Source organism: Pleurodeles waltl, chromosome 6 (assembly GCF_031143425.1).
Source record: "Pleurodeles waltl isolate 20211129_DDA chromosome 6, aPleWal1.hap1.20221129, whole genome shotgun sequence".
NCBI lineage: Eukaryota > Metazoa > Chordata > Amphibia > Caudata > Salamandridae > Pleurodeles > Pleurodeles waltl.
The window spans coordinates 9127371-9155355 of record NC_090445.1 but is presented as its reverse complement, the minus strand read 5'-3'; the positions used below and the strand labels follow the sequence as shown (position 1 = coordinate 9155355).

At 46.4% G+C, this 27985-nt stretch overlaps 1 protein-coding gene across 3 annotated transcripts in view; it reads right to left on the bottom strand.

Annotated features, from left to right (window-relative positions):
- Positions 1–27985, bottom strand: part of CIZ1 (CDKN1A interacting zinc finger protein 1) — a 579230-nt gene that overhangs the window by 233778 nt on the left and 317467 nt on the right. For all 3 annotated transcript variants that reach the window (XM_069236987.1, XM_069236989.1, XM_069236988.1), the window contains exon 9: positions 26694–26879. In XM_069236987.1, the coding sequence (XP_069093088.1) occupies positions 26694–26879 (186 nt within the window). The remainder of the gene's footprint in view (positions 1–26693; positions 26880–27985) is intronic.

The following is a 27985-nucleotide window of genomic DNA, read 5'->3' as shown; positions in this document are numbered from 1 at the left end:
CTGAGAGTACCATCCGTTTTAGGTATAAGGAAGTATAGCGGGTATACTCCTGTCCCCTGCTGTGAGATGGGAACCATTTCTATTGCCCCTTTTAGTAATAGATGAGTTCTAGGCAATAGCCATTGCGGATAATTTAAAGTACCCACTGATCTGTGGTGATATTTTGCCTTTGAGAGTGGAATTGTTGCAGTCTACCTCCCACAGGAAACATATGGGATTGTGAGATGTTTGGGAAGTCATTGTTTTGTGGGTGTGGTAGCACTCTTTGAGGCTGTAAATTTTCCTCTGGCTCTGAAGTTCTGTTCTCTTTAAGAGCCTCTAAATGACCCTCTTGAATAATACTGGTGTGTTTGTTTTGGATGGGAAGTGGAAGCCTCTTCAGTTTGGGATTTAAAACCTACCCTAAACTGTTGTTTCCGAAAGGAACCAAGAAAGGGTGTGGTATAAAAGGCTCCAATGGCTTTTGCAGTATCTGAAACGTTTCTGAGTTTCTCAATAGCAGTGTCTACTTCTGGTCCGAAGAGATGCTGTTTATTGAATGGCATGTTAAGCACTGCCTGTTGTATTTTGGGTTTAAAAACCAGAAGACCTTAGCCATGCATGTCATCGGATTTTAATGCTAGTATTGATATTACTAGCTGCAGTTTCAGCTGCATCTAGAGCAGATCTAATCTGGTTATTTGTAATAGCCTGCCCCTCTTCTACAATTTGCTACGCTCTCTTTTGGAGTTCCTTGGGTAGGTATTGCAAGAATTCTTGCATTTCATCCCAATGTGCCCTGTCGTATCTTGACAACAGGGCCTGGGAATTGGCAATATGCCATTGGTTGGCTGCTTGCGTTGCCACCCTTTCTCTGCAGCATTTAATTTTCTACTTTCTTTTTCAGGGGGTGGGGTATCCCCTGAAGACTGACTATTAGCCCGTTTCCTGGCTGCACTGACCACAATGGAATCTGGTGGCAGTTGTTGTGTAATGTAGACTGGGTCTGTCGGTACAGGTTTATATTTCTTGTCAATTCTTGGAGTTAGAACCCTAGATTTGACTGGTTCTTTGAATGTGTCGTCTGCGTGCCGAAGCACACCAGGAAGCATTGGTAAGCATTGGTAGTATTTATGGGTAGAGGATAGGCATCACTCTGCACTTGGATACGGGGGCGGAAGGCTGGGCTGAACCACACCTCCCAGCAGAACCTGAGGGAGGAGGCCGCCCACAACGCTCCAAAGCGCCAAAGGCACCTTAATTGGGTCTGCGCCCATCAGCGCCGACAGAGGCTGGGCTGGGCCCACTCTCTTGGATTTTAACCTTTTTCCCTTATGTTTTATATTAATACATACTCAATGACCTTTTAAACTTCCCTGTTATCTAGTATATAGTGAGATAAGAATAAGACCTGCAACCAGGACTGATTCAATACAACAAACGTAGGCCTTTGGGTAACAAAGCCATAGAGAGCACACAACTACTTAAGGAGGCAGTAAATCTATGACCTAATTATGGGCAAGAGGAAGGTAGATATGGAACCCGGCCACACAACGACTGACTCCTTCCTAGTTAGAGCGGTAGCGGTCATCTCAAAGGAAATTGACCTTGCAGAAGGAGGCTTATCTCTGGGGGCTGCTGGATTGGGAGGTGGGATAGGGGGAACTTTAACACCACATGAATATAAATCAGTTATTCACCCCTCAGCTGACACACAAGTAAAAATCCAACACCTCAAAGTCAGTCACCCATTATAAAAAGAAATAAACGATGCAGAAGGGGGGCTGATAGTAACCTGGGCCCTATCATGGGTGAAAATATGGTATCTACTGACTGGAAAGATCTCACATTCCTCTTTGACAACCTGCTTAAACCTGCTTAAAACTGGATAAATTGGAAGAGGAGGTGGGAAAAATTCTGGAAATCTGCCAGAAACTCCCCTTGCCAACGTTGTCCCTTAACCCTAAGAACCCTGTAGTACAGAATACTACTCCTAATGTGACAGGTCATTCACATGTATCACAGGATACAGATACCTTAGATCTGCAAGGAACTGTATTGAGCATTAATCCTGGGGCTCGTATACAAGGGCAAGTAAGGAAGGCCCTAAATACAGCCCATCCTAGGCAACCAAGGGTGGCCCAAAATATTGATCATTCTAGTGGGTGGCACATAACCTCTAAGAGCAGACCACCGGGCTCCGCTCCAGATGACCCACACCAGATACCAAACCTTGCAGCTCCAGGACACTTCTCCTCGAACCCCCTGAAAAATGGCTTCGCCCACCAACACATAACAGCCTATTGTTAATCTACCCCTTGAATTTTGACCCTATGTTATAATCATGACCAAAGTCCCCCCTCTACGGTCTGATCAGAGTGAGCAACAGGGTGACCTGAAGCATAAGGTTATGTGCTGGATGCCCACCAGATGATCCTAACCCGGAGAGTAGGGTGGGTTGGCCTGGGTGGGCCCCTTAGGGAAAGATCATGGAGGGGATTGGTGTAAGGAAATGGCTCCCTGTTGCAGTTACCCCCCACTTTTGCCTGATACTGATGCTGACTTGATTGAGAAGTGTGCTGGGACCCTGCTAACCAGGCCCCAGCACCAGTGGTCTTTCACCTAAAATGTACCATTGTTTCCACAATTGGCACACCCCTGGCACACAGATAAGTCCCTTGTAAAAGGTACCAGTGGTACCAAGGGCCCTGTGACCAGGGAAGGTCCCTAAGGGCTGCAGCTTATGTTGTGCAACCCTAAGGGACCCCTGACCTAACACATGCACACTGCCATTGCAGATTGTGTGTGTTGGTGGGGAGAAAAAGGCAAAGTCAACATGGCATCCCCCTCAGGATGCCATGCACACAAAATACTGCCTGTGGCATAGGTCAGTCACCCCTCCAGCAGGCCTTACAGCCCTAAAGCAGGGTGCACTATATCACAGGTGAGGGCATAGCTGCATGAGCAATATACCCCTACAGTGTCTAAGTCTATTCTTAGACATTGTAAGTACAGTTGTGGCCATATTAAGTATGGATAAGTTACTTACCTGTAAATCCTAGTTCTCTTCCAGGGGTATCCTCATCAAAGACATAAACATTGAATATTCCCGCCCTCATGCGGGGACCCCAGAGCATATATAAAATACTCACATATAAAGTATGAAATATGCACGAAAAATATATACATAGCATTTTTAGTAGACAAATTTCCATACTAAACTCATATATACGTGTGTAAAACAGCAATGCAGACTAAAATCATAAACAGGCTAAAATGCTTTATTTCTATGGAGTTTTTTTTTTTTAAACAGTACTTTTCAAGATTACAATAAGAGAAGGAATGGTTTCTTACCTATAACTCCAGTTCTCTCGTAGGGGTATTTCCATGATAGTCATAATCACTGAATAGTTCCGCGCGCCTGCGGGGACCCCGGAGCACTGTTGTGAAGTATATTCTTAAGTGCAATCATCAGCCCCTTGACAAAAGGTCTGTGAAAAACACTTAAGAATAACAATGTGCAGCCTATGTGAACAGCTACACAGGCCAAATTGTTAGAAGAAAAAACAGTTGTAGTGTAAATTCACGTTTAAACCTCTATTTATTCTATAAATACATAAATAAATACATTCTCATATTTTATTTACACCTCTCATGAGAATAAAACAATGTAGGGCAGTGTAGCCCATAGGCTGCCATTATACAGAATGAAAATAGAGCTGTGCCTTTAAGAAAGTAAAGTCTTCCTGTTTCCCATCATGCACAGCAAAAGGCAGTTGCCTCAGTTCTTTTTTGGAGGCTAGTAACCTGACATGAAGAAACAAAAAAACATTTGTTGGAGTACCAACCTCAATAATACTCATGTTCTATGTCAACTCCACCGGGGAGGAGGGAGGGTTGCTTATGACTATCATGGAAATACCCCTACGAGAGAACTGGAGTTACAGGTAAGAAACCATTCCTTCTCTCGTAGGGGATTTCCATGTATAGTCATAAGCACTGAATAGAGTAGCAAGCCCATCCCCATAACCGCGGTGGAGTAGACAGAAGAGTACTGAGAAAACATTAATCATGCAAATAAATTCTTGAGCAAGGCCTGTCCAACCTGCGCATCTGCCCTAGCGTCCGTATCAAGGCAGTAATGCTTAGTAAAGGTATGGACCGACTTCCAAGTGGCAGCCTTGCATATTTCTGCCAAAGGGACATTTCTCATCAAGGCTGCAGTAGCTGCCTTCCCTCTGGTAGAGTGGGCTTTTGGCCTACCACCAAGGGATTTGTTTGCTAACTGATAACATAACATTATACATGAAACAATCCACCTGGATAAAGATTGTTTAGACGTGCCCAATCCTGTTCTGATTGGGCCATAGTTAATAAAAAGCTGTTGTGATTTTCGTAAGCTTTTTGTCCTGTCCAAGTAAAATTTCAAGACTCTCTTTACATCCAGAGAGTGCAGAGTTCTCTCAGCAGGAGTAGCTGGATTCTGAAAGAAAGTCGGTAATTAAATTGTTTGGTTCACATGGAAGTCGGAGACTACGTTAGGGAAAAATTTTGGATGAGTTCTCATTACCACTTTCGCAGAATGAAAAACCGTGTAGGGTTCCTGAGCGCAAAGGGCCTGGATTTCGCTGACCCTACGCGCTGAAGTGATTGCCACCAGAAAAGCAGTTTTCCATGTGAGATGCTGCAGCGATGCCTTATGTATCGGCTCGAATGGCGGCAGCATCAGACGTGATAAGACAACGTTCAGTTCCCATGGAGGAGAAGGCTTTCTAATGGGGGGAAAAACCTTTTTTAAACCTTCTAGGAAGTCCTTAATAATCGGAATCCGAAAAAAGGAAGTTTGTGAAGGACTCTTTCTGTATGCCGTTACAGACGCCAAGTGAACTTTTATTGATGACAGTTGTAAGCCCGATTTTGCCACACTTAACAAGCATGGCAGGATTGATTGTTCTCCACAGGAAACCGGGTCAATGTTGTTGTTTAAACACCAAATGCAGAATCTCTTCCACTTGCTTGCATAGGCTGATCGTGTGGAAGGGCGCTTTGCTTCTTTCAGAATTTCCATACAGTCCTGAGGTAGGTTTAAGTGTCCATATTGCACTATCTCAGGAGCCATGCTGCCAAACTCAACGATGAGGGGTTGGGATGAGATATCTGCCCTCTGAACTTCGTGAGCAGGTCCGGACGATATGGTAGCCTGATGTGTGGTTTGAGTGACCGGTGAAGAAGGTCTGGGAACCACCACTGGCGTGGCCACTCCGGAGCAATTAGGATCATTTTGGTCTGAGCATTGGACAGCTTCTGGAGGACCGCCGGAATCAGGGGAAGCGGTGGAAAGGCGTAAAGAAATGCTCCTGACCAGCTTATCCACAGGGCATTCCCCAGTGTCCCTGGATGGTAATATCTGGAGGCGAAGTTTTGGCATTTTTTGTTTTCTGGGGTTGCGAATAGGTCTGTAGAGGGGGTACCCCAGAGTGCGAAAATGGAATGAACGACGTCGTCGTGTAGTACCCATTCGTGGTTCTCGTCCATTACCCGACTGAGGGCATCCGCTTGAACATTCTGGATGCCGGGCAGGTGAGTTGCCACTAGCGACAGGTTCCTGGCTAGAAGCCAATGCCAGATTGTCTGAGCCTCTCTGGATAAAATTCTGGACCTGGTGCCTCCTTGTTTGTTCACGTAGTACATAGTGGCCACGTTGTCTGTCTGGAGAAGGAGAGTTTCTGTTCTCAGAGAGGGAAGGAAGGCTTTGAGCGCAAGGTGGACTGCGCAAAGTTCCAGCAGGTTGATGTGATAGAGACTCTCTCTCTGTGACCACTCGCCTTGGACTCGAAGATGTTCCATGTGCGCCCCCCATCCGAGCAGTGACGCATCTGTTACGATGGTTTGAGATGGAGGCCGTTGTTGGAACAGAACCCCCACCAAGAGATTGCTGGGTAAACACCACCACTTGAGGGATTGTAGGGTGTGAGGGGAAAGAAGGACTTTGTTCTCCCAATCGTCCCTCAGTTGACACCACTGATCCTCCAGATTTTCCTGCAATGGTCTCATATGGAGGCGAGCATTGGGAACAAGATGGATACAAGACGCCATCGAGCCCAGTAGAGAAGCTATTAGTCTTGCAGTGGCTTGAGGTCTTTCCTGCAGTTGTTTGCACTTTTGGAGAATCGATAATCGTCGTTCCTCCGAAGGAAACACCTTTCCTAGCTTGGTATCTACAATGGCCCCTAAGTAATGCAACCTCTGAACAGGTGTTGCTGTAGATTTCAGGAGATTGACCTGAAGACCAAGTTTCTGCAACAGTTGTAGAGTCCATTTGAAATGTTGTTGCGCCTCGAGATAACAGGCCGAAAGGTAGAACTGCAAATTGGAAATGACGTTTTCCGGCGGTGAACCTTAGGAATTTTCGATGTTTCTTGGTCACCGGGATATGAAAGTAAGCGTCGCAAAGGTCTATTGCACAGAGCCAGTCGCCCTGACGTAGATGTGGGTAAATTTGGTGTAAGGCTAACATCCTGAATTTTTCTTTGCGAATCCATTTGTTTGCTGTCCTCAGATCTAAAATGGGACGAAACTCTTGTTTGTCTTTTTTCGGTACAAGGAAATATCTCGAATAAATCCCCTTCCCTTGCTGGCTGATCGGAACGGGTTCTATGGCTCTTTTTTGCAATAGGATATTGACCTCTAACTGAAGAGCTTCGAGATGGCGGTTTTGGGTGGAACAGATGGTGGAGAACTGGTGAATCTGAGAGCGTAACCATGTCTCACAATATTCAATACCCAGGCGTCTGATGTGATGCGTAGCCACTCGTCCAGATGATTTGAGATACTTCCCCCTACCGGAGTGGATAACGGAGGAGGGGGAAGCAAAGATTCAGGGCTTAGACGTGGGAGCCTGTCGAGTTGTCCGAGTTTGGGGTGCTGAACGACCCCTTGTCGATCTTCGCTGGGTGGAGAAACCCCTTTGATGTTGCTGTTGTTGCTGTTGCTGGGGGCGCGAAGACATCCAGTGTGGCGACTGATACCGGTGGGTGAAAAGTCGTCGTTGATATGGCCGGAATACCTTTCTTTGTTCTTTCGGCCTTTCCATGCCTACCGCTTTCAGGGTATCTAGTTCAGCCTTCATTCTAGCCATCTCGTCATCGGCATGAGAACCGAACAAGGTGGAGCCCGAGAAAGGTAAATTTTGTATTCTCTGCTGTGCTTCAGGTTTGAGTGATGTAAGTCTCAACCATGCATGCCTTCTGAGCGCTATCCTGTGAGCATAATTGTGTGCGGATAGCACCGAAGAGTCAGCTGCAGCACTTATAACTTGGTTAGAAACCATGGCTCCCTCACCCACGACCTCCAGGAAATCTTCCCTTTTGTCCTTAGGAAGATGTTCCGCAAACTGCATTAAAGAGTCCCAGAGGGCCCGGTCGTATCGCCCTAATAACGCAGTAGCGCTGGCTGCCTTCATCGTGACGGCTGCAGTAGAACATACTTTTCGTCCTGCAGCATCTATCTTCCTGCTCTCTTTATCTGGAGGCGAAGAAGAAGACGGTGAAGTTGAATGCAGTTTCTTTGCCGCTACTATGACCACCGAATCCGGTGCTGGGTCCGACCTCAAGAATAGAGGATCTTGTTCTGGTGGACAATATTTTTTAATAAGTCTGGAGGGAGCAGACTTCGTTGCGGCCGGTGCAAGGAAAATATCCATTGCTGGTTCAAGGAGACCTGGAACCAGTGGAAGCAAAGGTCTGGAAGATGTCCTGTGATGTAAGGTCTCGAAGATCATTTGATGTCGATGGGGCAGGAACCGCCAGCGGTATGTTCAGCTTGGTCGCCCCTCGTACTAAGACCTCCTGGAACGTATTCACATCATCTATGGGGGACACTCTCGGGGACGGTGAGTCCGATAGGGTTGGAGAGTAGTCCCGTGTAGACGAAGAAGAACGCCTGTGATGTGAACGCTGAGATCTCTGTGATTCATGACGGTGGTGCAGAGAGGAAGATGAGTGTCTAGAGGAATGTCCAGAACGTCTTACAGACCGCGTTGGAGTCCTCAAAACAGACTCTGAAGGAGGAGCCGGAAGAGGCGCCGTAGGTGTTACCGGCGTCTGTGGCAATGGCGATTTTCGAGGAGAAAGTTGTGGAGACGCTGGAAGTAGGATGAGTGAGGCCGAGGATTCTGACGTTGTATAAACCCTTCTAGGCCTTTTTGATTGTCGTCTCGACGTCGACACACTCCTCGACGTCGAAGTACGGTGACGGCAAATGCCCTTCGACGTCGATTCTTCTCGCCGTTGGGAATCTCTCGACGACGACCCTCGACGTCGCCGTGGTGACGGTGAACATCTACGACGTCGAGCACTCCCCCTCGACGTTGATCGCCCTCGCCGTGTCGACGGCGAGCCGGACTCAGATCTCCTCGACGTGGAACGTCCTTGCCGTATCGCCGGCGACCCAGATCTCGACGGCGCGAGTCCACGTCTTCTCGACGGCGAAATAGTTGTCGACGGCGAGCGAGGTCGCTTTCTCGCCGGCGAACCACTCCTCGACGGCGAGCATGTTGGCGCCGTTCCTTGTCTCGACGTCGACGCCCTCGACGTCGTCGGAGACCAGTGCCGTTTTTGAGCAGGTCTGGTCGGAGTTACAGAGGAAACAGGGTGAGCCCTGGTAGAAGACTGACCTTCTCCTCGCTCTGTGGTAGAATGACCACTTTTCCTCCTGTCCTCTTTCGCCTGGAGTCGGATTTTCTCCCTGTCACGAAGGGTCCTTCTGGAGAAAGTTTTGCAGATGTCACACGACTCCGGTTTGTGGCTGGATGGAAGACAAATTATACAGACCCGATGTGGATCTGTTTTGGCCTTCTTTCTGCCACAAGAAGGGCATTTGTCAAACAGTGAAGGCATTTCTGAAGTAGAAAAACCTCAAACTTCTGTCAGAATCTAACAGAAAAAAGTAGAAAATGATCACTCAATGTTAAAAACGTCGAGTGAAATTGAAATTCAAAAGATTTTAAATGAATTTCTGTCACAAAAGGATTTTGTGAGGTAGAGCTCAATGCTTCAGGGTCCTGTCAGAAAGGAGCCGGAAAAAAGAACTGAGGCAACTGCCTTTTGCTGTGCATGATGGGAAACAGGAAGACTTTACTTTCTTAAAGGCACAGCTCTATTTTCATTCTGTATAATGGCAGCCTATGGGCTACACTGCCCTACATTGTTTTATTCTCATGAGAGGTGTAAATAAAATATGAGAATGTATTTATTTATGTATTTATAGAATAAATAGAGGTTTAAACGTGAATTTACACTACAACTGTTTTTTCTTCTAACAATTTGGCCTGTGTAGCTGTTCACATAGGCTGCACATTGTTATTCTTAAGTGTTTTTCACAGACCTTTTGTCAAGGGGCTGATGATTGCACTTAAGAATATACTTCACAACAGTGCTCCGGGGTCCCCGCAGGCGCGCGGAACTATTCAGTGCTTATGACTATACATGGAAATCCCCTACGAGAGAATGTAGATTTTGCGTTGGAGTCAAGGTGGACTTCTGGTAGTTGACTTGTAGACCTAGCGACCTGAAAACACTGAGCACAATGTCCCAATGGCTTCTCGTCTGCTCTGGAGAGAAGGCTTTCAGTAGCCAGTCGTCTAGGTATGGGTAAATGAAGATTTTTTGTTTCCTTAGATGCGCCGCTACTGTTGCTACGCATTTTGAGAAAACGCGAGGGGCAGATTTCAAGCCGAATGGCAGCACCTTGAACTGATAGTGCTGGGAGGCAATCCGGAAGCATAGGAATTTCCGATGCTTGGGAATGATCGGGATATGAAAATACGCGTCTTGCAGGTCGATGGAGCACATCCAGTCTCCTCGATGTAGCGGAGGGAAAATCTGGTGGAGAGCCAGCATTCTGAACTTTTGCTTTTTTATGAACTTGTTCAGTAGTCGTAAGTCCAGAATCGGTCTGAAAACTCCCTCTCGACCTTTTTTTGCTACCAGAAAGTAACGGGAGTATACCCCCTTCCCTCTGTGCGCGACTGGAACTTTTTATATTGCCTTTATCCGTAAAAGGGCGGGAGCCTCTTTGCGTAATAGGCTCATGTGAGCCGGATTGCATGTGGTTGGCGGCAAGTGAGGAGGAGGTTGTCGAAAAGAAGAGAGTACCCATTCTCGACAATGTTGAGCACCCATTTGTCTTTTGTCAAAGCCCGCCACTCGTGAATGAACGCTGTGATACTTCCCCCCACCGGAGTGGTGCACGGTGCTAAGGGAAGCAAGTCCTCATTGTTTTGCTGGAGTTTTGGGTGTGGACTGCTGTTGTCTGCTTGACCCTCGGTCTCTCGTGGCCTTCCGAGATTGGAAAAGTGGGCGTCCTTGTCTCTGCTGAGGCCTCTGGGACCAATGAGGGGTTTGAACCCTCTGCTGAAAAGGGCACCTGTCGTAAGGTCTATACCTTCGCCTGAAGTCCTTTTTTCTCTCCAGGCCCACTGTTCTCATGGTATCCACTTCCGCCTTCATACGCACCATCTCCTTGTCTGTATGGGTACCAAAAAGCGAGTTCCCGTTGAATGGAAGATTTAGGATACGCTGCTGCGCTTCCTGCTTCAATCCTGTCAGTCTCAACCAGGAAGACCTCCTCGCACAAACCCCATGCGCGTAACCATGTGCAGCTAAGTCTGCCCCATCTGCTGCTGCGCTGATGATGATCTGATTGGAGACCAGACATCCCTCCTGAAAGATCTCCTGGCAATCCTGCCTGTCCTCCCTAGGCAATTTGTCTGCGAACCTTCTCAGTGAGTCCCAGAGTGAACGGTCATATCTGCCTAGGAGTGCGGAAGCGCTGGAGACCTTCATCATGGAAGCCACCGTGCCACACATTTTCCTCCCCAGAGAGTCTAGGTGTCTACTTTCCTTGTCAGGTGGAACCATGGAGGATGATGCCACTGAGTGTGTTTTTCGGGCTGCGGCCAATATGACTGAGTCCGGCGGCGGATCCGTTCTGAGAAACAAAGGATCTTGTTCAGGTGCTTTATATTTCTTCAAGAGCCTAGCAGGAGCTGATCTGAGGGTAGCTGGTGCTAAAAAGGTGTCCATGGTTGGTTGTAACAGACCAGGCACTAGTGGCAGCAACTTTTTTGAAACCGCTCTATGTTGTAGGGTTTCAAAGATGACGGATGAGGAGGTTGAAGGCTCCGGAACCTCTATATTTAGTTTTTGTGCTCCCCTGAGAAGCACCTCGTTAAAGGTTGTGATATTGTCCACCGGGGAAACTCTCGCCGGTGGAGAATCCGTTAAGGTCGGGGAGTACTGTCTGACAGAGGACCCCGATGGTGACCAAGAGGGAGACCTTCAGCGATGGCGTGATCGTGACCTAGATCGTCTTTAGGAGCGTGACCTGCTCGGAGATGCTGTAGCAGAGCGCCGAGGCCTCGTGGTCGACTGGTGAGAAGCAGAACGAGCCCGTCCTGCCCGCGCTGTTGGTGAAGGTGTTCTCGGGAGAGAGGCAGACGGAGAGTACATCCTCGAATACTGTGAGTCTGGGGAGGCAGTCGTTCTATTAAGGCTCTCCAACCACCTTGGCGACAAGTTGATGGGCGAGACATGCCCAGACGATGCAGCTCTCGACCGAGATGAACTACTTCTTATGGAGACCACCGGAGATGTTGGAGTGGTCTTATCCGCCGGAGGAAGCCGATGCTCTGCTCCCTGCAAGACAAGTAAAACCTGTGTCGACATCGACAGCTGCAAGGACGTCGAAGGGGGTGCCGTAGGTTGCTTTGGTCTCGACGTCGAGTGCCTTGACGGTGACCGGCGATCCCTTGACCGCGACCTGCTCGACGTCGTGTGCCTCGCCGTCGAGAGGTGGGCCGCCGATGGCGGATGTCCTCGCTCTTGCCGTTGAGGCGATTTCAACGCCGTCTTCCTTGACGTCGAGGGGTGCGAGGCCTTCGGCGGTGAATGAGCACGCCGGTGATGGCTCGACGTCGTTCGGTGGGTTGCCGTCGACAGAGATCTGCCCCTGTGGTGGCCATGTTCTTTCGACGTCGTATCCTTCGACGTCGGTCGGGTCGCCGTTGACGGCGATCTATGACGGTGAGATGGTGGCAGCGATGATGTCAACCGGGAACAAACAGGTATCTTCCTACCTGCTGACGTCGATCTAGCCTGTCTCTCCTGAGAATGGCTTATTGGCTGCCTGGGAAGCGAAGAGGACGATGTTTTCTGCCTCTCATGAAGACCATGAAGCCTGATCTTCTCCCTGTCCTTCAGAGTTCTCTTTGACATGTTCTTGTAGTGTCTGCAAGTGTCAGGGCAGTGACTCTGAGGCAAGCACACAATGCAGAGAGTGTGTGGATCTGACTGGGCCTTCTTCTTCCCACAGGAAGGGCACTTCACAAAAAGAGAAGGCATTTTTCAGTCAGGAAAAAAGTTCTAGACTCAGACAATGATGTTAGATGTCGAGTAAGGGTGGAAAAAATGCTGTTCTGAAGTATTTTTCTGAGAAAAACTCAGAAAAACTGAGAGCTCAATGCTCCAGGATCCTCTCAGAAGAAGCCGGAAAAAAGAACTGACCTAACTGTGAACCAGCTGTCACCTCTCCTTCACCCCTGAGGCATGGTGGGATACTGGAGGTGCTCAGGGTCTTAAAGGCACGGTGCCAGAATTTTTATGGTTCTCCTGTGTTAACCTGCATGCAGCCTATTGGCTAAGAATGCTCCATTGTTTTCAATGTAGTTTTTTCTTCTTTTTCTCTGATGTTACTACTGCTTATTTCCCTAGGCCCAGGTAGGGGGCTTGGGAAAATATTTTTTCTCTTATTGTAATCTTGAAAAGGACTGTTAAAAAAAAAACAAAAAAAAAAAAAACCTCCATAGAAATAAAGCATTTTTGCCTGTTTATGATTATAGTCTGCATTGCTGTTTTACACACGTATATATGAGTATAGTATGAAAATTTGTCTACTAAAAATGATATATATATTTTTCGGGCATATTTCATACTTTATATATGTGTATTTTATATATGCTCCGGGGTCCCCGCACGGGGGCGGGAATATTCAATGTTTATGACTATTGATGAGGATCCCCTGGAAGAGAAGAGGACAGAGGTTTTGAGTCGAATGAAACTGTTTTTATGGGGCTGGTGGTGGTCTCAACGTCAATAGTTGGAGGTCTCTGCCTCAATATCACTATCGTAGTCGAGTTACTTTATTCCCTTGATGGAGAAGTACCTTGTCTTCATGGCAAGCAGGTTGCTGAAGTATATGTAATCGACATCATGGGTTTCGCCGTTGTGGGAGTTTCTGCGCTTCTTGAATCTACCTCTATGGCAGTCTCAAAAGTGCACAGAGGTAGATTGGAAATGGCCTCCTCGCCCCTCCTGATGCCTCTCTTGTAGCCCGAGCAGTCTGATCCTCTGCCTGTCCATCAGGGTACTTCTTGGCCTTTTTTTGCAGTGTTCACAATCTTCCGGTCGATGGTTTTCGGAAGGCATACTATGCAGAGGCTGTCAGGGTCTGTCTGGTCTTTTTTTGCCACAATTAGGTAATGTCACAAAGAGTGAAGACATTTTGTCTGGAAAAAATAAGTTAGTGTCAGATAATGTTGGAAAATCTCTCTGCTCCCAAAGGATGTCAAGTGAAGTTGTTTAAATTGACTTTCCAAAAAAGATTTTTGAAAAATAAAGCCCAAAATGCCAAGCTCAGTGCTCCAGGATCCTGATGAGAGGAGCCAGAAAAAAGAACTGACCTAACCATCACCCGTGTTGCATGATGGGACATTGGAGCATGGGTAACGCCTGAACGTCAGTGTCAGTTCACTGCTCTAGATGTGTAGATTATGTGTAAAAATTGACTTGCATTTCCTTTATTTTCCCATTTAAAAAAAAGAGGTTGGTGACAGATATTTCTAATCACTTTATCATATCTGTATTTCTACAACTGGAAAGTATTTTTAAAATGAAACATATGAAATTTAGCCATTTCTACAACGTATTACTTTTTCTGTGCGTGTGTGAAGACCAAACAACCACTACTGCGGATGCCCGACCCCACAACGGTGTCACGTGTAATTCTACGAGCGGTGCCCAGTGTAAGCAAAATCCATAAGTCTACAAACATCTGTCCAAAGGAACCACGCGCAGTTAGAACTAACGGTGCAAATGCTGCAAGTTTTTTTCTCCATGATGCGTTTTGGCTTACACCAATTGTTTTTATGACTCCATTTTGTGGGTTGAAAAATGTTAAAAGAAAGACTCAGACATGTTTTTATTTTTTTTAAATTAAACAAACATATCTATGAGATTTTCTTTTAACATTTTCAGACCACAAAATGCAATCATAAAAACAATTACAAGAGGGCCTTGCACTCCAGCTGAGGAGCATAAAAATCCAGCTAAAACTAGATTTCCTTGGGTGATGGATTTAATGACCCAGGAGACTTAATATTTCTTTTTTTTGTTTAATGTTGTTGGGGACTGCTTTACTTCCTGCAGCCACCCAGAACATAAACAAAACGCTTGGTGGTGCCCCTGTCTCTTCTAGGTGTACCCCAAGTATAAAAATATTGTATATAAAAATGCCTTAGGCCATTATGGGGTGCTCCTTCCTAGGAGCAGTGAATACTAAAGGAGCAGCTCCTGCTGGTCATTTATTATTCATTTAAAAAATATATATTTTGGATGTCCCAATGCCCACCTGGACACCATATCATTTAAAAAAATAAAAAATAAGGGGGTGGGTGGCCTCCCCTTCCCGAGCCTTTGCATGCCTTTGAGATCCATCCCCAGGGGCCACAGTTTTTTTAATTTTTATTATTACTGTGAGGGCACAAATGCCCCCACCTCCTCTGAGCCTTTGCAGGACCCGGGGACCCCATCCCCTGAGCCCTCCTTTTTTTTATATTAAGGGAAGGGGGCATGTGGCTCCCCTTCCACATGCCCCAGGACCCCATCCCACAGATGGAAAATGTCACTTACCCAGTGTACATCTGTTCGTGGCATTAGTCGCTGCAGATTCACATGCTGTGCACAGTCCGCCATCTGGTGTTGGGCTCGGAGTGTTACAAGTTGTTTTTCTTCGAAGAAGTATTTTCGAGTCACGAGACCGAGGGACTCCTCCCATTTCGATTCCATTGCGCATGGGCGTCGACTCCATCTTAGATTGTTTTCCCCGCAGAGGGTGAGGTAGGAGTTGTGTATGTTAGTAATAGTGCCCATGCAATGGAATGAATACGTATGTACATAATAAAGGTTAAAGTAATATATTTACAAATGTACAAATGTTCAAGATCTACTTCTAAACGGCTACAGGCTCCCGGGGAGGCGGGTGGGTGCATGTGAATCTGCAGCGACTGATGCCACGAACAGATGTACACTGGGTAAGTGACATTTTCCGTTCGATGGCATGTGTAGCTGCAGATACACATGCTGTGCATAGACTAGTAAGCAGTTATCTCCCCAAAAGCGGTGGTTCAGCCTGTAGGAGTTGAAGTAGTTTGAAATAATGTTCTTAGTACAGCTTGACCTACTGTGGCTTGTTGTGCAGTTAACACATCTACACAGTAGTGCTTGGTAAATGTATGAGGCATAGACCATGTTGCTGCCTTACATATTTCGTTCATTGGAATATTTCCTAGAAAGGCCATGGTAGCACATTTCTTTCTGGTTGAGTGTGCCTTTGGTGTAATAGGCAGCTCTCTCTTTGCTTTAAGATAGCAGGTTTGAATACACTTAACTATCCACCTAGCAATGCCTTGTTTTGAAATTGGATTTCCTGTATGAGGTTTTTGAAAGGCAATAAATAGTTGTTTTGTTTTTCTAATTAGTTTTGTTCTGTCAATGTAGTACATTAGTGCTCTTTTGATGTCTAATGTATGTAGTGCTCTTTCAGCTACAGAATCTGGCTGTGGGAAGAACACTGGTAATTCTACTGTTTGATTTAAGTGGAACGGTGAGATGACCTTTGGTAAAAATTTTGGATTTGTCCTTAGAACTACTTTATTTTTATGTATTTGAATAAATGGTTCTTGTATGGTAAATGCTTGAATCTCACTCACTCTTCTTAGAGATGTGATGGCAATCAAAAATGCAACTTTCCACGTTAAGTATTGCATTTCACAAGAATGCATGGGCTCGAAAGGTGGACCCATGAGTCTTGTTAAGACAATGTTGAGGTTCCATGAAGGAACAGGTGGTGTTCTTGGTGGTATAATTCTCTTTAGGCCTTCCATAAACGCTTTAATGACTGGTATTCTAAATAGTGAAGTTGAATGAGTAACTTGCAGGTAAGCTGATATTGCGGTGAGATGTATCTTTATGGAAGAGAAAGCTAGATTTGATTTTTGCAAATGTAGCAAATATCCTACTATATCTTTTTGTGAGTAAGTGTCCGAATTCTAGGATTTCAGGAGCCAAATTGCTAGATTCAAAGATGCTGGATTTGGATGTCTGATCTGTTGTTTGTGTTGTGTTAACAGATCTGGTCTGTTGGGTAGTTTGACATGAGGTACTACTGAAAGGTCTAGTAGTGTTGTGTACCAAGGTTGCCTTGCCCATGTTGGTGCTATTAGTATGAGTTTGAGTTTGTTTTGACTCAACCTGTTTACTAGATATGGAAGGAGAGGGAGAGGGGGAAAAGCGTACGCAAATATCCCTGACCAGTTCATCCATAGAGCATTACCTTGGGATTGATTTTGTGGGTACCTGGATGCGAAGTTTTGGCATTTTGTGTTTTCCTTTGTTGCAAATAGATCTATTTGAGGTGTTCCCCAAATTTGAAAGTAATTGTTTAGTATTTGGGGGTGAATTTCCCATTCGTGGGTTTGTTGGTGATCTCGAGAGAGATTGTCTGCCAACTGGTTCTGAATCCCTGGAATAAATTGTGCTATCAGGCGAATGTGGTTGTGAATCGCCCAATGCCATATTTTTTGTGTTAGGAGGCACAACTGTGTCGAGTGTGTCCCTCCTTGTTTGTTTAGATAATAAATTGTTGTCATGTTGTCTGTTTTGACAAGAATGTATTTTTGGGTTATTATGGGTTGAAATGCTTTCAGCGCTAGAAATACTGTTAACAGTTCTAAGTGATTTATGTGAAACTGCCTCTGATGTATGTCCCATTGTCCTTGGATGCTGTGTTGATTGAGGTGTGCTCCCCACCCTGTCATGGAAGCATCCGTCGTTATGACGTATTGTGGCACTGGGTCTTGGAAAGGCCGCCCTTGGTTTAAATTTGTACTGTTCCACCATAGAAGCGAGATGTATGTTTGGCGGTCTATCAACACCAGATCTAGAAGTTGACCCTGTGCTTGTGACCATTGTGATGCTAGGCACTGTTGTAATGGCTGCATGTGCAATCTTGCGTTTGGGACAATGGCTATGCATGAAGACATCATGCCTAGGAGTTTCATTACCATTTTGACTTGTATCCTTTGTGTTGGATACATGGCTTGTATTACCTTGTGAAATGTTTGAACCCTTTGTGGACTTGGAGTGGCAATCCCTTTTGCTGTGTTGATTGTCGCTCCTAAGTATTGCTGTGTTTGACACGGCAAAAGGTGTGACTTCACGTAGTTGATGGAGAAACCTAGCTTGTGAAGGGTCTGTATGACATATTTTGTGTGCTGTGAACACTGTCTTAGCGTGTTGGTTTTGATTAACCAGTCGTCTAAGTACGGGAACACATGTATTTGCTGCCTTCTGATATGTGCAGCTACTACTGCCAGGCATTTTGTAAAAACTCTTGGCGCAGTTGTTATTCCGAATGGCAACACTTTGAATTGGTAATGTATTCCTTGGAATACGAACCTTAGGTATTTCCTGTGTGAAGGATGTATTGGTATATACGCATCTTTTAGATCTAATGTTGTCATGTAGTCTTGCTGTTTGAGCAGTGGGATTACGTCTTGTAACGTGACCATGTGAAAGTGGTCTGATTTGATGTAGGTATTTAGTGTTCTGAGATCTAGTATTGGTCTCAGAGTTTTGTCCTTTTTGGGTATTAGAAAGTACAGTGAGTAAACTCCTGTGTTTTTTTGTAGGTTTGGTACTAATTCTATTGCGTCCTTTTGTAGCAATCCTTGAACTTCTAGTCCTAGAAGATCTATATGTTGTTTTGACATATTGTGCGTTTTCGGTGGGATGTTTGAAGGGAATTTGAGAAATTCTATGCAATAACCATGCTGGATAATTGCTAAGACCCAAGTGTCTGTTGTTATTTCCTCCCAAAGTTTGTCAAATTGGCTTAGTCTTTCCCCCACAGGTGTTATGTGATGGGGTTGTGTGACTTGTGAGTCACTGTTTATTTTGAGGAGTTTTTGGGTCTTAGAATTTTCCTCGATTTTTTGGGAACTGGCACCCTCTATATTGCCCCCGAAAACCTCCCCTCTGATATTGACCCTGGTAAGTAGGTCTTGTTTGTGCGGCTGTGGTTTCTGTGGATTGACCTCGAAACCCTCCCTGAAAAGGTGTTTTTCTAAATGTGCTTCTGCTCTGCGGGGAGTAGAGTGCGCCCATGGCTTTGGCTGTATCGGTGTCTTTTTTGAGTCTCTCGATGGCAGTGTCTACCTCCGGCCCAAACAATTGCTGTTCATTAAATGGCATATTGAGCACAGCTTGTTGGATTTCCGGCTTGAACCCTGAAGTGCGCAGCCATGCGTGCCTTCGTATTGTGACTGCCGTGTTTTTTGTCCTTGCAGCTGTATCCGCTGCATCCATGGAAGACCGTATCTGATTATTTGAGATACTTTGTCCCTCTTCCACCACCTGTTGTGCTCTTTTTTGGAACTCCTTGGGTAAGTGTTCGATGAAATGTTGCATTTCATCCCAATGAGCTCTGTCGTATCTTGCCAAAAGTGCCTTTGAATTGGCAATACCCCATTGATTTGCTGCTTGTGCTGCAACCCTTTTCCCCGCAGCATCAAATTTGCGGCTCTCTTTGTCTGGAGGTGGTGCGTCTCCTGAGGTATGAGAGTTGGCTCTCTTACGAGCTGCCCCGACAACTACTGAGTCTGGTGTTAGTTGTGTTGTAATATAGATTGGATCTGTTGGCGGTGGCTTGTAATTTTTCTCCACCCTTGGAGTTATGGCTCTGCCTTTACCTGGATCTTGAAATATTTGTTTTGAATGTCTTAGCATTCCTGGGAGCATGGGAAGGCTTTGGTACTGGCTATGGGTGGAGGATAGGGTGTTAAAGAGAAAGTCATCCTCAATAGGTTCCGAATGTAAGGTGACTTTGTGAAATTCGTCTGCCCTTGCGACCACCTGTGTGTAGGATGTACTGTCCTCAGGTGGTGACGGTTTTGAAGGATAGGAGTCTGGGCTGTTGTCAGACACTGGAGCAATCGTAAAGGTCCCATGCATCGGGATCATCCTGACTCATTGTGGTATGAGCTGGTGAGCGCATCAGTGGTGGAGTTGTTGCTGGTGATGCATGTGTTGGTGGTGGTGGAGAAGGTGGTGGGGTTGTTTTCCTTGCCACCTTTGCTTGTGGTGGCTTGTCCCCTTGTTGAAAGGCAAGTTTCCTTTTTATCTTGATTGGGGGAAGAGTGGTTATCTTCCCTGTGTCCTCATGAATATGAAGCCTTCTTTGCGTGTAGTCAGGCTCTACAGCTTGAAGCTCCTCTCCAAATCTATGTAATTGGGTGGTTAATCCTTGTTCCTCTGTATAGGAACTAGTCTTCAGCTCCGAGGCTAGATGTTTCGGGACTGAAACCTTTTCGGAAGTCTTTTTAGGCTCCGAAGAAACTTTCTTTGGTTTCGGCGCGGTGTCTCGGTGCCGAATCTCTTCGGTGCCGCTGTCTCTGTGCCGAAGTTTCTCGGAGCCGCTGTCTCGGCTCCGAGGCTGCTGTGTGGCGGTATCTCGACCGGAGTCGAATGACTTCGACACCAGCATGCCCTTTTTTGGTGCCTTGGGTCGTTCACCTAGTTTTTGGGTTAAGCCATGGCCTGTTGGCGGTGGCGTCCTCTGGGCTTTTGTGGACTTTTCGTGAGTCCTGATTTTCGACGTCTTACTCACGGTTGTGGTTGTTTCTTCGGCGTTGAGTTCTTCTGAATCCGACTCGTGGATGGAGAAAGCTTCTTCTTCCTCCTCGAACCGTTGTTGACCTGTCGGCTTGGACGCCATTTGTAATCTCCTGGCTCTTCGGTCTCTCAGCGTCTTCCTCGACCGAAACGCTCGACAGGCTTCACAAGTATCCTCCTTGTGCTCGGGGGACAAGCACAAGTTACAGACCAGATGCTGATCCGTATACGGATATTTGTTATGGCATTTTGGGCAGAAGCGGAATGGGGTCCGTTCCATCAGTCTTGAAGTCGCACGTGGTCGGGCCGACCAGGCCCCGACGGGGGATCGAAATTACCCCGAAGGGCCACCGGAGCTCTTCAAAATTCGGTGTCGATTTGTTCTAACTAACCCGATACCGAACGCAACAATACCGATGTTTTTTTCCGAGATTCTAACTAACTTTCCGACCCGAAACACGGAGCGAAAAGGAACACGTCCGAACCCGATGGCGGAAAAAAAAACAATCTAAGATGGAGTCGACGCCCATGCGCAATGAAATCGAAATGGGAGGAGTCCCTCGGTCTCGTGACTCGAAAAGACTTCTTCGAAGAAAAACAACTTGTAACACTCCGAGCCCAACACCAGATGGCGGACTGTGCACAGCATGTGTATCTGCAGCTACACATGTCATCGAACATATATATATATAAAAAAAATCAAGAGAAGGGGATGTGCGAGCCCCCACCCCGAGTAACAAGGGGCCCTAGGGACAGTATAACCCGGTGCCTTTTTGCTTTTTTTTTTTTTTTTTTTTTTTATAAAGGGAAGGATGTGTGTGTGGTGCCTCCCTTCCCGAGCTATTAAGGGCCACGGGTACCCCAAACCCCAGGGGCTTCTTTTTAAATTAAGGAGAGGGGCATGCAGCACCCCCATGAGCATTCACGGCATGGGGTCCCTGGGGCCTCCGGTCGATGCCTTCTTGTGGCACCCACAAAACACTACACTGGGGACTGCGGGGGAGCCCCAGGACCCCTTTGGCCCCAACTGGCTCCCCAAACAGCACCTTTTTTTCTTTGCTCTTGCCCCCGAGTGGGCTCCCTGGTACATTGTGTAGTATCAAGCCCCCAGGGTTGGGGTTCCTGGGGCCGATACAAGCACAGGGAGGGGGTGCACAGCCCCCTTCCCTTTTTTGTAGATATCTGCCCCAGGGGATGGGGTCCCAACAGAGGATCAGGGGAAGTGGACGTGGGCCCACCTCTCCTTTTTCTGGGGGATGAGGTCTCTGGGGTCCATTAGTGCCCTGTCCCCCACCCTTTGAAGTATTCGGCCCTGAAAGATGGGATCCACAGGGCCCAACAGTAACTCGGGGAGGGGCGCCTTCCCTCTCACCTTGAATGTGCTTGGCCCCAAAGGATCCCAGGGGCAGGAGCAGCTTGGGGAGAGGCTCCCACTCACACCCTTCCCTTCATATATATATATTAATATAAAGACCACCCAGTCTTGCAGGACTCCAGGAGATCACAGATTTAAAAAATATATTTCTCTTTTATTTTGGACCTAGAATCCCACCCACATGGGCTAGGAGAGCAATGTATGCCTACCCAGCCCCTTTATATCTTGTTTACTAATTAATCTTAGGACATAGGACTAAGTCCTCAAGTCCTGTTATGGCTGCCTGCAACATGTCTTCTAATGCTGCAGGCAGCCAATCAGAGCAGGAGCCTTACTCCCAGAGGAGTGAGTTAGCTCAAGGAAACAAAAGTCACCTAGGCCAATCAGAATGCTCTATTTTTTTTTTAACTGGGTTCTAGGGACTCTCACAAGAGTCCCTCGAACCCAAACGTCCAGATATTCAAATATTTTTGATCCTTAATTTCTCAAAAACTGCTGAAAAGATTTGCAGCAAATTACAAAACGCTTTCTGGACCAAGATCTAGCTGCCTGCCAAACCTGGTGTAATTCCGTTCAGCAGTTTTAGCGGTAGCACTGTTAAAAGAAAAATATGTGCAGATTCTGCGTTTTGAGATCCCTCCTTTTTCTCAGCCCGCACTTGATGAATCACCACAAAACATTTTTTATGCTCAAACTAGATAAGAAAGAGCTCCTTTTTGGTGAAGATTTGTCAATTGGCACCAAAGTTATTAGCAATCAAAAAATGCATTTTTCTAGAAACGCAGATTTAACTATAAATACCATTTATATATCTCCTTCCGCCCAGAGTTTTCTCCCCCAGCAGCTCAGCAGCACAAACTCATAACTTTATAGTTGTACTGGGCACAATATAATTTATTTCAACATATCAAGAATATTAAACATATAGGGGAACATTAAAAGCAAAAATAGAGCCGACGCATTTCGGCAAGACACCTTCAGTCTCTTAAAAGACCTTAAGCGTGCATATGGGATCGTAGACTGTATGGATTTCTTGTGTGTGAATTCTTCGGGGAAAGGTGTTCCAGTAATCCACTAAAATAAAATGTTTTTCTGACAATGTGTGGTAGTTGCCGAATATGCATTATCGCCATTTAAGTTGTGGGAGATGCTTGGGCCACAGCCCGTCTGTTCCTTCCACCCAAGGTAGCAAGTTGCTACAACAAATACACAAAAAGAGAGTACTGGGAGAATAGCTGGCCCACACCGTCTCCCTAGAAGAAGCTATATAAACACTGAAGGTGTGGGGTAGTAGGAACTAAAAAGGGGGGATGCTGTGTTGTCACACAGGAGTCAAGGGGAGTTTCCTTTACGGACTAGGTGGTCTCACACACATAATAGTGTCTTGCTTCATCATATGACCACCTAGCCCCACCCAAGTAAGATGATACTACTTGGGCGGACTCAACCTCTTGGTTAAAAGAACCAGAGGGAGTGCTGAAATTAAACTGACTGGATAGTTACAGTGATCCAGATAGGGTGAGTAATAAAATTACCGAGCAAGTCACCGATAACTATTCCTAATTTTAATGGTGGTGTATGCTGGTAAGACTAAAAAATCTATATGGGGGAAGAGAGGCTCGTTAGAGAATAATGTCTCTAGGAGTCTAAAAAGAAGTACATAGGACCAACATGTTTCTGCCCTCACTGTGTGCTGGGAAGTCAGGGGCATTCGTCAGGGTCGGAGCACATGTAGTCAGTGGGGTGATCAAAGAGAATGGTGTGGCCTACCTGAACAGGTAGTTCACGGTGGGGTAGGCCTGTGGTAGATGATAATTAGATCACAGTTATTCAAGGTGGAATAAGTGGGCACTGCACACAACACAGCAATTGGTGAGGAATAAAATAAGATAAGGTAAAAAACAATCACACACGCATGCAAATGTGACTTACCCCGGGCAGAGGGGCGGTATGCCTCAGGTCTGGCTGATGCCGGGGGGGGGTTTCCCTTGTAGTCACACTCTGAGGGGGTCAACAGTTTAGCGTGGGGTCAACAGTAAAAAAGGAGACGAAAAGTAGGGGCGCAATGTATGCAGAGGGGAGACTAGAGACCAGGGGGATTAATGAGGGGAGGGGATAAAAAGAGCGGAGGAGAGAAGGAAGGGAGGAGGGACTAATAGAAAAAAGAGAGAGAGAGGGGGAAAAAAGGGGTGGAAAAAGGAAGAAAATGGGGGCAGAACATGAAAAAAAAGGGGAAAGGTGTCAGAGAAGAAAAGAAAGAAAACGCCAGGTCATAGAGACTGTCCAAAGAAAGATCAGAGCGTGGAAGAGAGCAAGGGAAAGGGAGAGAATTCCAAGGGGCCAGGGAGGCCATCACTTACCACTCCAAAGGGAATACCATGGGGGGTACCTACATGCCGGAGCCAGGCCGCTCTGCTACCGGCTAGTAAGCAAAGTGAGTCTTTATGGTGGCTTGCAGCCAATCGGTCTGGTGCTCCTGGCGTGGGGGCGGGGCCCGGACGGGATCAAGTATGCCGGGCAAAACCAGGTGAGCCCGGTTCGAAATTATTGGTGTGCCACGCCCATATGATTGGCCGCGCCCTCTCGGGGGCTGTGCCGTGTCATGGGCCTGGGGGCCAGCAGGGCCGTGGTGAAGCGTTGTGGTCCGCGGGACCTCTGGGAACCGGGGCCCCGTGGGAAAGTCCACGGAACGTAGGCATAGTTGTATCCCTGTCGTGGCGCGGCTGGCGCACACGGGGGTGGAATCCGCAGTGACGCGGCGCGTATCGCGCGACGCGTCACTGAAAGCAGGGGCCGCTGGGAGAGCGAGTCCCAGAACGGCGGACTGGTAGTCCAAGCCGAAAAGGAAGAAAAGGAAACGAAAGGGAGCAGGGGGAGGGGAACGGGGGGGTGGAAAAAGGTAATTGATAGGCAGGGGAAAGGGGGGAAGGAAGAGCTAAGTGGGGGGGGCAAAGGGGAAGTGAGGAAGAAATAGAGACAGCAAGGAGGAAATGAAGAAAAAGGAAACCAATGGAATGGATAATGAGGAGACGAGCCCAGTCGGGGGAGAAAAAAGAAGAGATGGATAGTCACGAAGAGGGGGCAGGGGAGGTTGGGGGGGGGGGGGGGGTTGGGGGGGGGGAAAGGGAAGGGAAAAAAAGGGGGAGAGAGCTACAAAGGGGAAAAGAAGGGGAGAGAAAGGAAAGGACAGTAAAGAAACAGAGGGGAAATCAGGAAATTGATAACAAAGATAAAAAAGAGGAGGGGGGGCGGAAAGCCAAGTGTGGGGGGAAAAAACAAGGTGAGGAAGAAAGAGCAAAAGATAGAGAGAGAAAAAGGGAGACGCAGTTGAACACACAGAAGGTGGAGGAATCGGGGGGGAAAAAAAACAGGTGAAAGAGAGGAAAAAAGAAAAAAAGGGGGGGGGGGGGAAAAGCAGGAGGTGTAGGGAGGGGGAGTGATGATGGTGTAACTGATATGGGGTCTAGGGGTTTACTCAAGTATGTGGAATTGCTCCACATGGTCATGGTAGCAGGGTCCCACAGTGGGGCTTTTAAAGGTTCAATGAAACAAAAGGGGGGTTCAATGAAAAAAAAGGGGGGGGTCCTTAGAAAAATACAGGGGTCCTTAAAAAAATACTCAAATACAGTTGCAAAGTATAAATGGATTAACATTAAAAGTTAAAAAAGGAAGATTTTTGGTACAGGAAAGATATCATGTTGGTATTCCGTAAAGGAAACTCCCCTTGACTCCTGTGTGACAACACAGCATCCCCCCTTTTTAGTTCCTACTACCCCACACCTTCAGTGTTTATATAGCAAGTTGCTACAAACCTGCTCTGCTAGTGGCCAGGGAAGATTTACAAGGCCATGATTACAAGCGGACGTGTAAAAGATTATCAGTGTCTGTTCTTTGCATCATGTACCTCGGTACAATATAACAGTGGTTCCCAACCTTTTGACTTCTGTGGATCCCCACGTTACCATTATTCGAACCCAGAGACCCCCACTGAATCATTATTGGAATCCGGGGACCCCCCACTGAGTCATCACTGGAAGCCGGGGACCGTGGCCTAAACATTGTTAATGATCTGAACCGCAAAACAAAACACAAAAAATATAGAAACAAGCATACACATACACAAATGGTGACACATTTTATTTAATTTGTACCTGCACTGCTCCCATGAATCAAACCGAGGATACTAATTTAATTTTTAGCCTCCAATTTAAAATTTCTTGAAATTTACATTATGTTTTAAAATGTGCAATTGTACATTTAGCCCCTTTATTAATATACACTTTATTAATCTGTTATTATTTAATTTTCTAAGCATCTGTGGCCCCCTAGGGGTCCCCGCACCACAGGTTGGGAACCACTGCACTACATAGATAGCCAGCTTTCTAAAGTCTAAATCTCTTTCTCAATCTTCTTCGGGCTCTGGGGAGTCTGCGGAGGCAGCAGAAGGTAAGGCAGGAGTCCCTTGTCCTTGCTAAAAAGGTATTCCTAGTGCTGACTCCTCCTGTTTGCCAATGCAGCCCTGGTCTTTCTCCTTCAGAAGGTCAGGGTATTTTCTACATAGAACTTGTATTCTTTAGGAGGATGTGAGAAGGGAAGACAAGCAGTAGGGACACTCTGGGGCTATCCACTGCTTTCTTTCTAGACGAGCTGCATTACCCGTCACGGGGAGAGCATGAGACGACACCAGTGGCGTGGGCACCTTTAATGGCGAAGCCCGATTTTCCAGCTACAATGAGCTGCAGTCTGACTACATTGGCCCTTTTTCACTTAGTTTTTTGTTGAAAAAAGATTTGTGAAATAAATAGTCTTTCTTGATGTATTGACTATTTCTAATCATAACTGGCCTCATTTTAAAGAAAATAAGAGCCTGATTGGGAGGAGGGTTACTCGGTCACAAGTGTGACAGATGTCCCGTCCTCCAAGTGTCAAAGGATATAATGCACTTGTAACAAGGAAGGTGTGATATCTGTTGTGTTTGTCACGGAGTAACCTGCCCACCAAGCCCTAAATCAGGCCACTCGTGTATTTTGGCCAATATAGTGTTTCTAATAGTCTGCCACCACTGGAACTGTGTATTTCAAGTATTACATTTTATGAACAAAGGTGCTTTCGGTAACTAGGTTGTGAAGGTGCTACAGGATCCCGTAGTGGTGCTATTATTATCACTGGAGAGTGGCTGCTGCAGAAAATGGAAAATACTTCTGCTAAACCTATCAAGCTCTTTGGATCCCTGTCTGTTCCCTGGCAATGCAGAACACTGAGGCAGAGGGTGGGCATGGTGCCCTCACGCCCCAACCCCTTCCACCTCCAGCCCACCTGGCCCACCGCTTTACCTCCGGGCTGTGGTAGTTGGCTTTGCAGATGTAACAGAAGAACTGGGGTCTCATTCCTGGAGCTGGCTGCCCTGCGGAGCTCCCCTCGCTGCTCCTCGCTCCAGGCTTCTGGGCGGTAGCACTGATGGCGCGACTCTCGCTGCTCTGCTGGATTGTCACTTTCAAGGAGCTCCCAGTACTCGGTGCCTATAACACAAAATCCATTAAAACGTTAGATTTCTCTCAGGGCAAAGATTGGTCTAAAATTGCATCTGAAAAGTTATAGCCCACTGGAAAGAATTGATTTCTCTGAAGGGAGTTCGGGCATTAAATCCTAGATCTAGGTTGCCAGGTAAGCTTACTTGGGCACAACCCCAGTGAAATGGTTCCTAATACTAAGAAGGGGAAGGGCCAAGGGTGTGGAGGATCATATTATGTAAATCAGCAAACAAACTGCCATCACAGTTTAGAGAAATACATAATATCAAGACCTAGACAGACTCAGAGTAAATTCTATTTGGAGGATATACTGAAGGAATCAGAGAATAAACGTTATCAGATCTGACTAAGACAGCAAGCTGGGGAGCAGGGTGGCTTGTTTATGACTTCAACAAAGCTGCTTATTATGCAGAATCATGAGTAAAGTCAGTCACAATTCCTTCTGCTTCACAGAATCTTCATTGATTGTCAAACATTACAGTAGCAAGCAAAATCACTGTTCTCCTTGCGTTTCTTGGATATAAAGGGGCAAAAAGGTATATCAACTTTACAGAAGCATAAACTCTTAACTGAGTCCCAAAAGGATTTCTCAAAATGCCTTGACCGACACTACAGTTAGTCCTCCTATCAGCGTAAATACATCTGTTAATGGGTGTCTCTCGACCATGTTGTGGTAGCCAGGTTACCTATGGTGGAATGGGCTCTGGGTTTCCATGGCAGCAGTTTATTAGCCAGTTGAAAACAAAGAGATATATTTGACACAATCCAGCAAGAAACAGATTTTGTTGAGGAGATGAGGCCTGTGTGCAGGGGCCACAGTTGATAAACAAATGGTTTAGTTTTTGTGATATTTTCTAACACAAAACTTAAAACCCTCTGGATGTCTACTGAGGCGAAGGGACATTCAGCTGAAGGAGATGAGTTGTTAAAGAAAACTGGAAGAGCAATAATATAATATTCTGAACCCACTTTTGATAAGAAAAGTTGATGGGTTGTCATGACTACCCTATTAGAATGGAAAATCATATTTGGTTAGAGAGACAAAAATGCCTGAATCTGACCAACTCTGTGAGCTGAGATAACAGAAACTAACT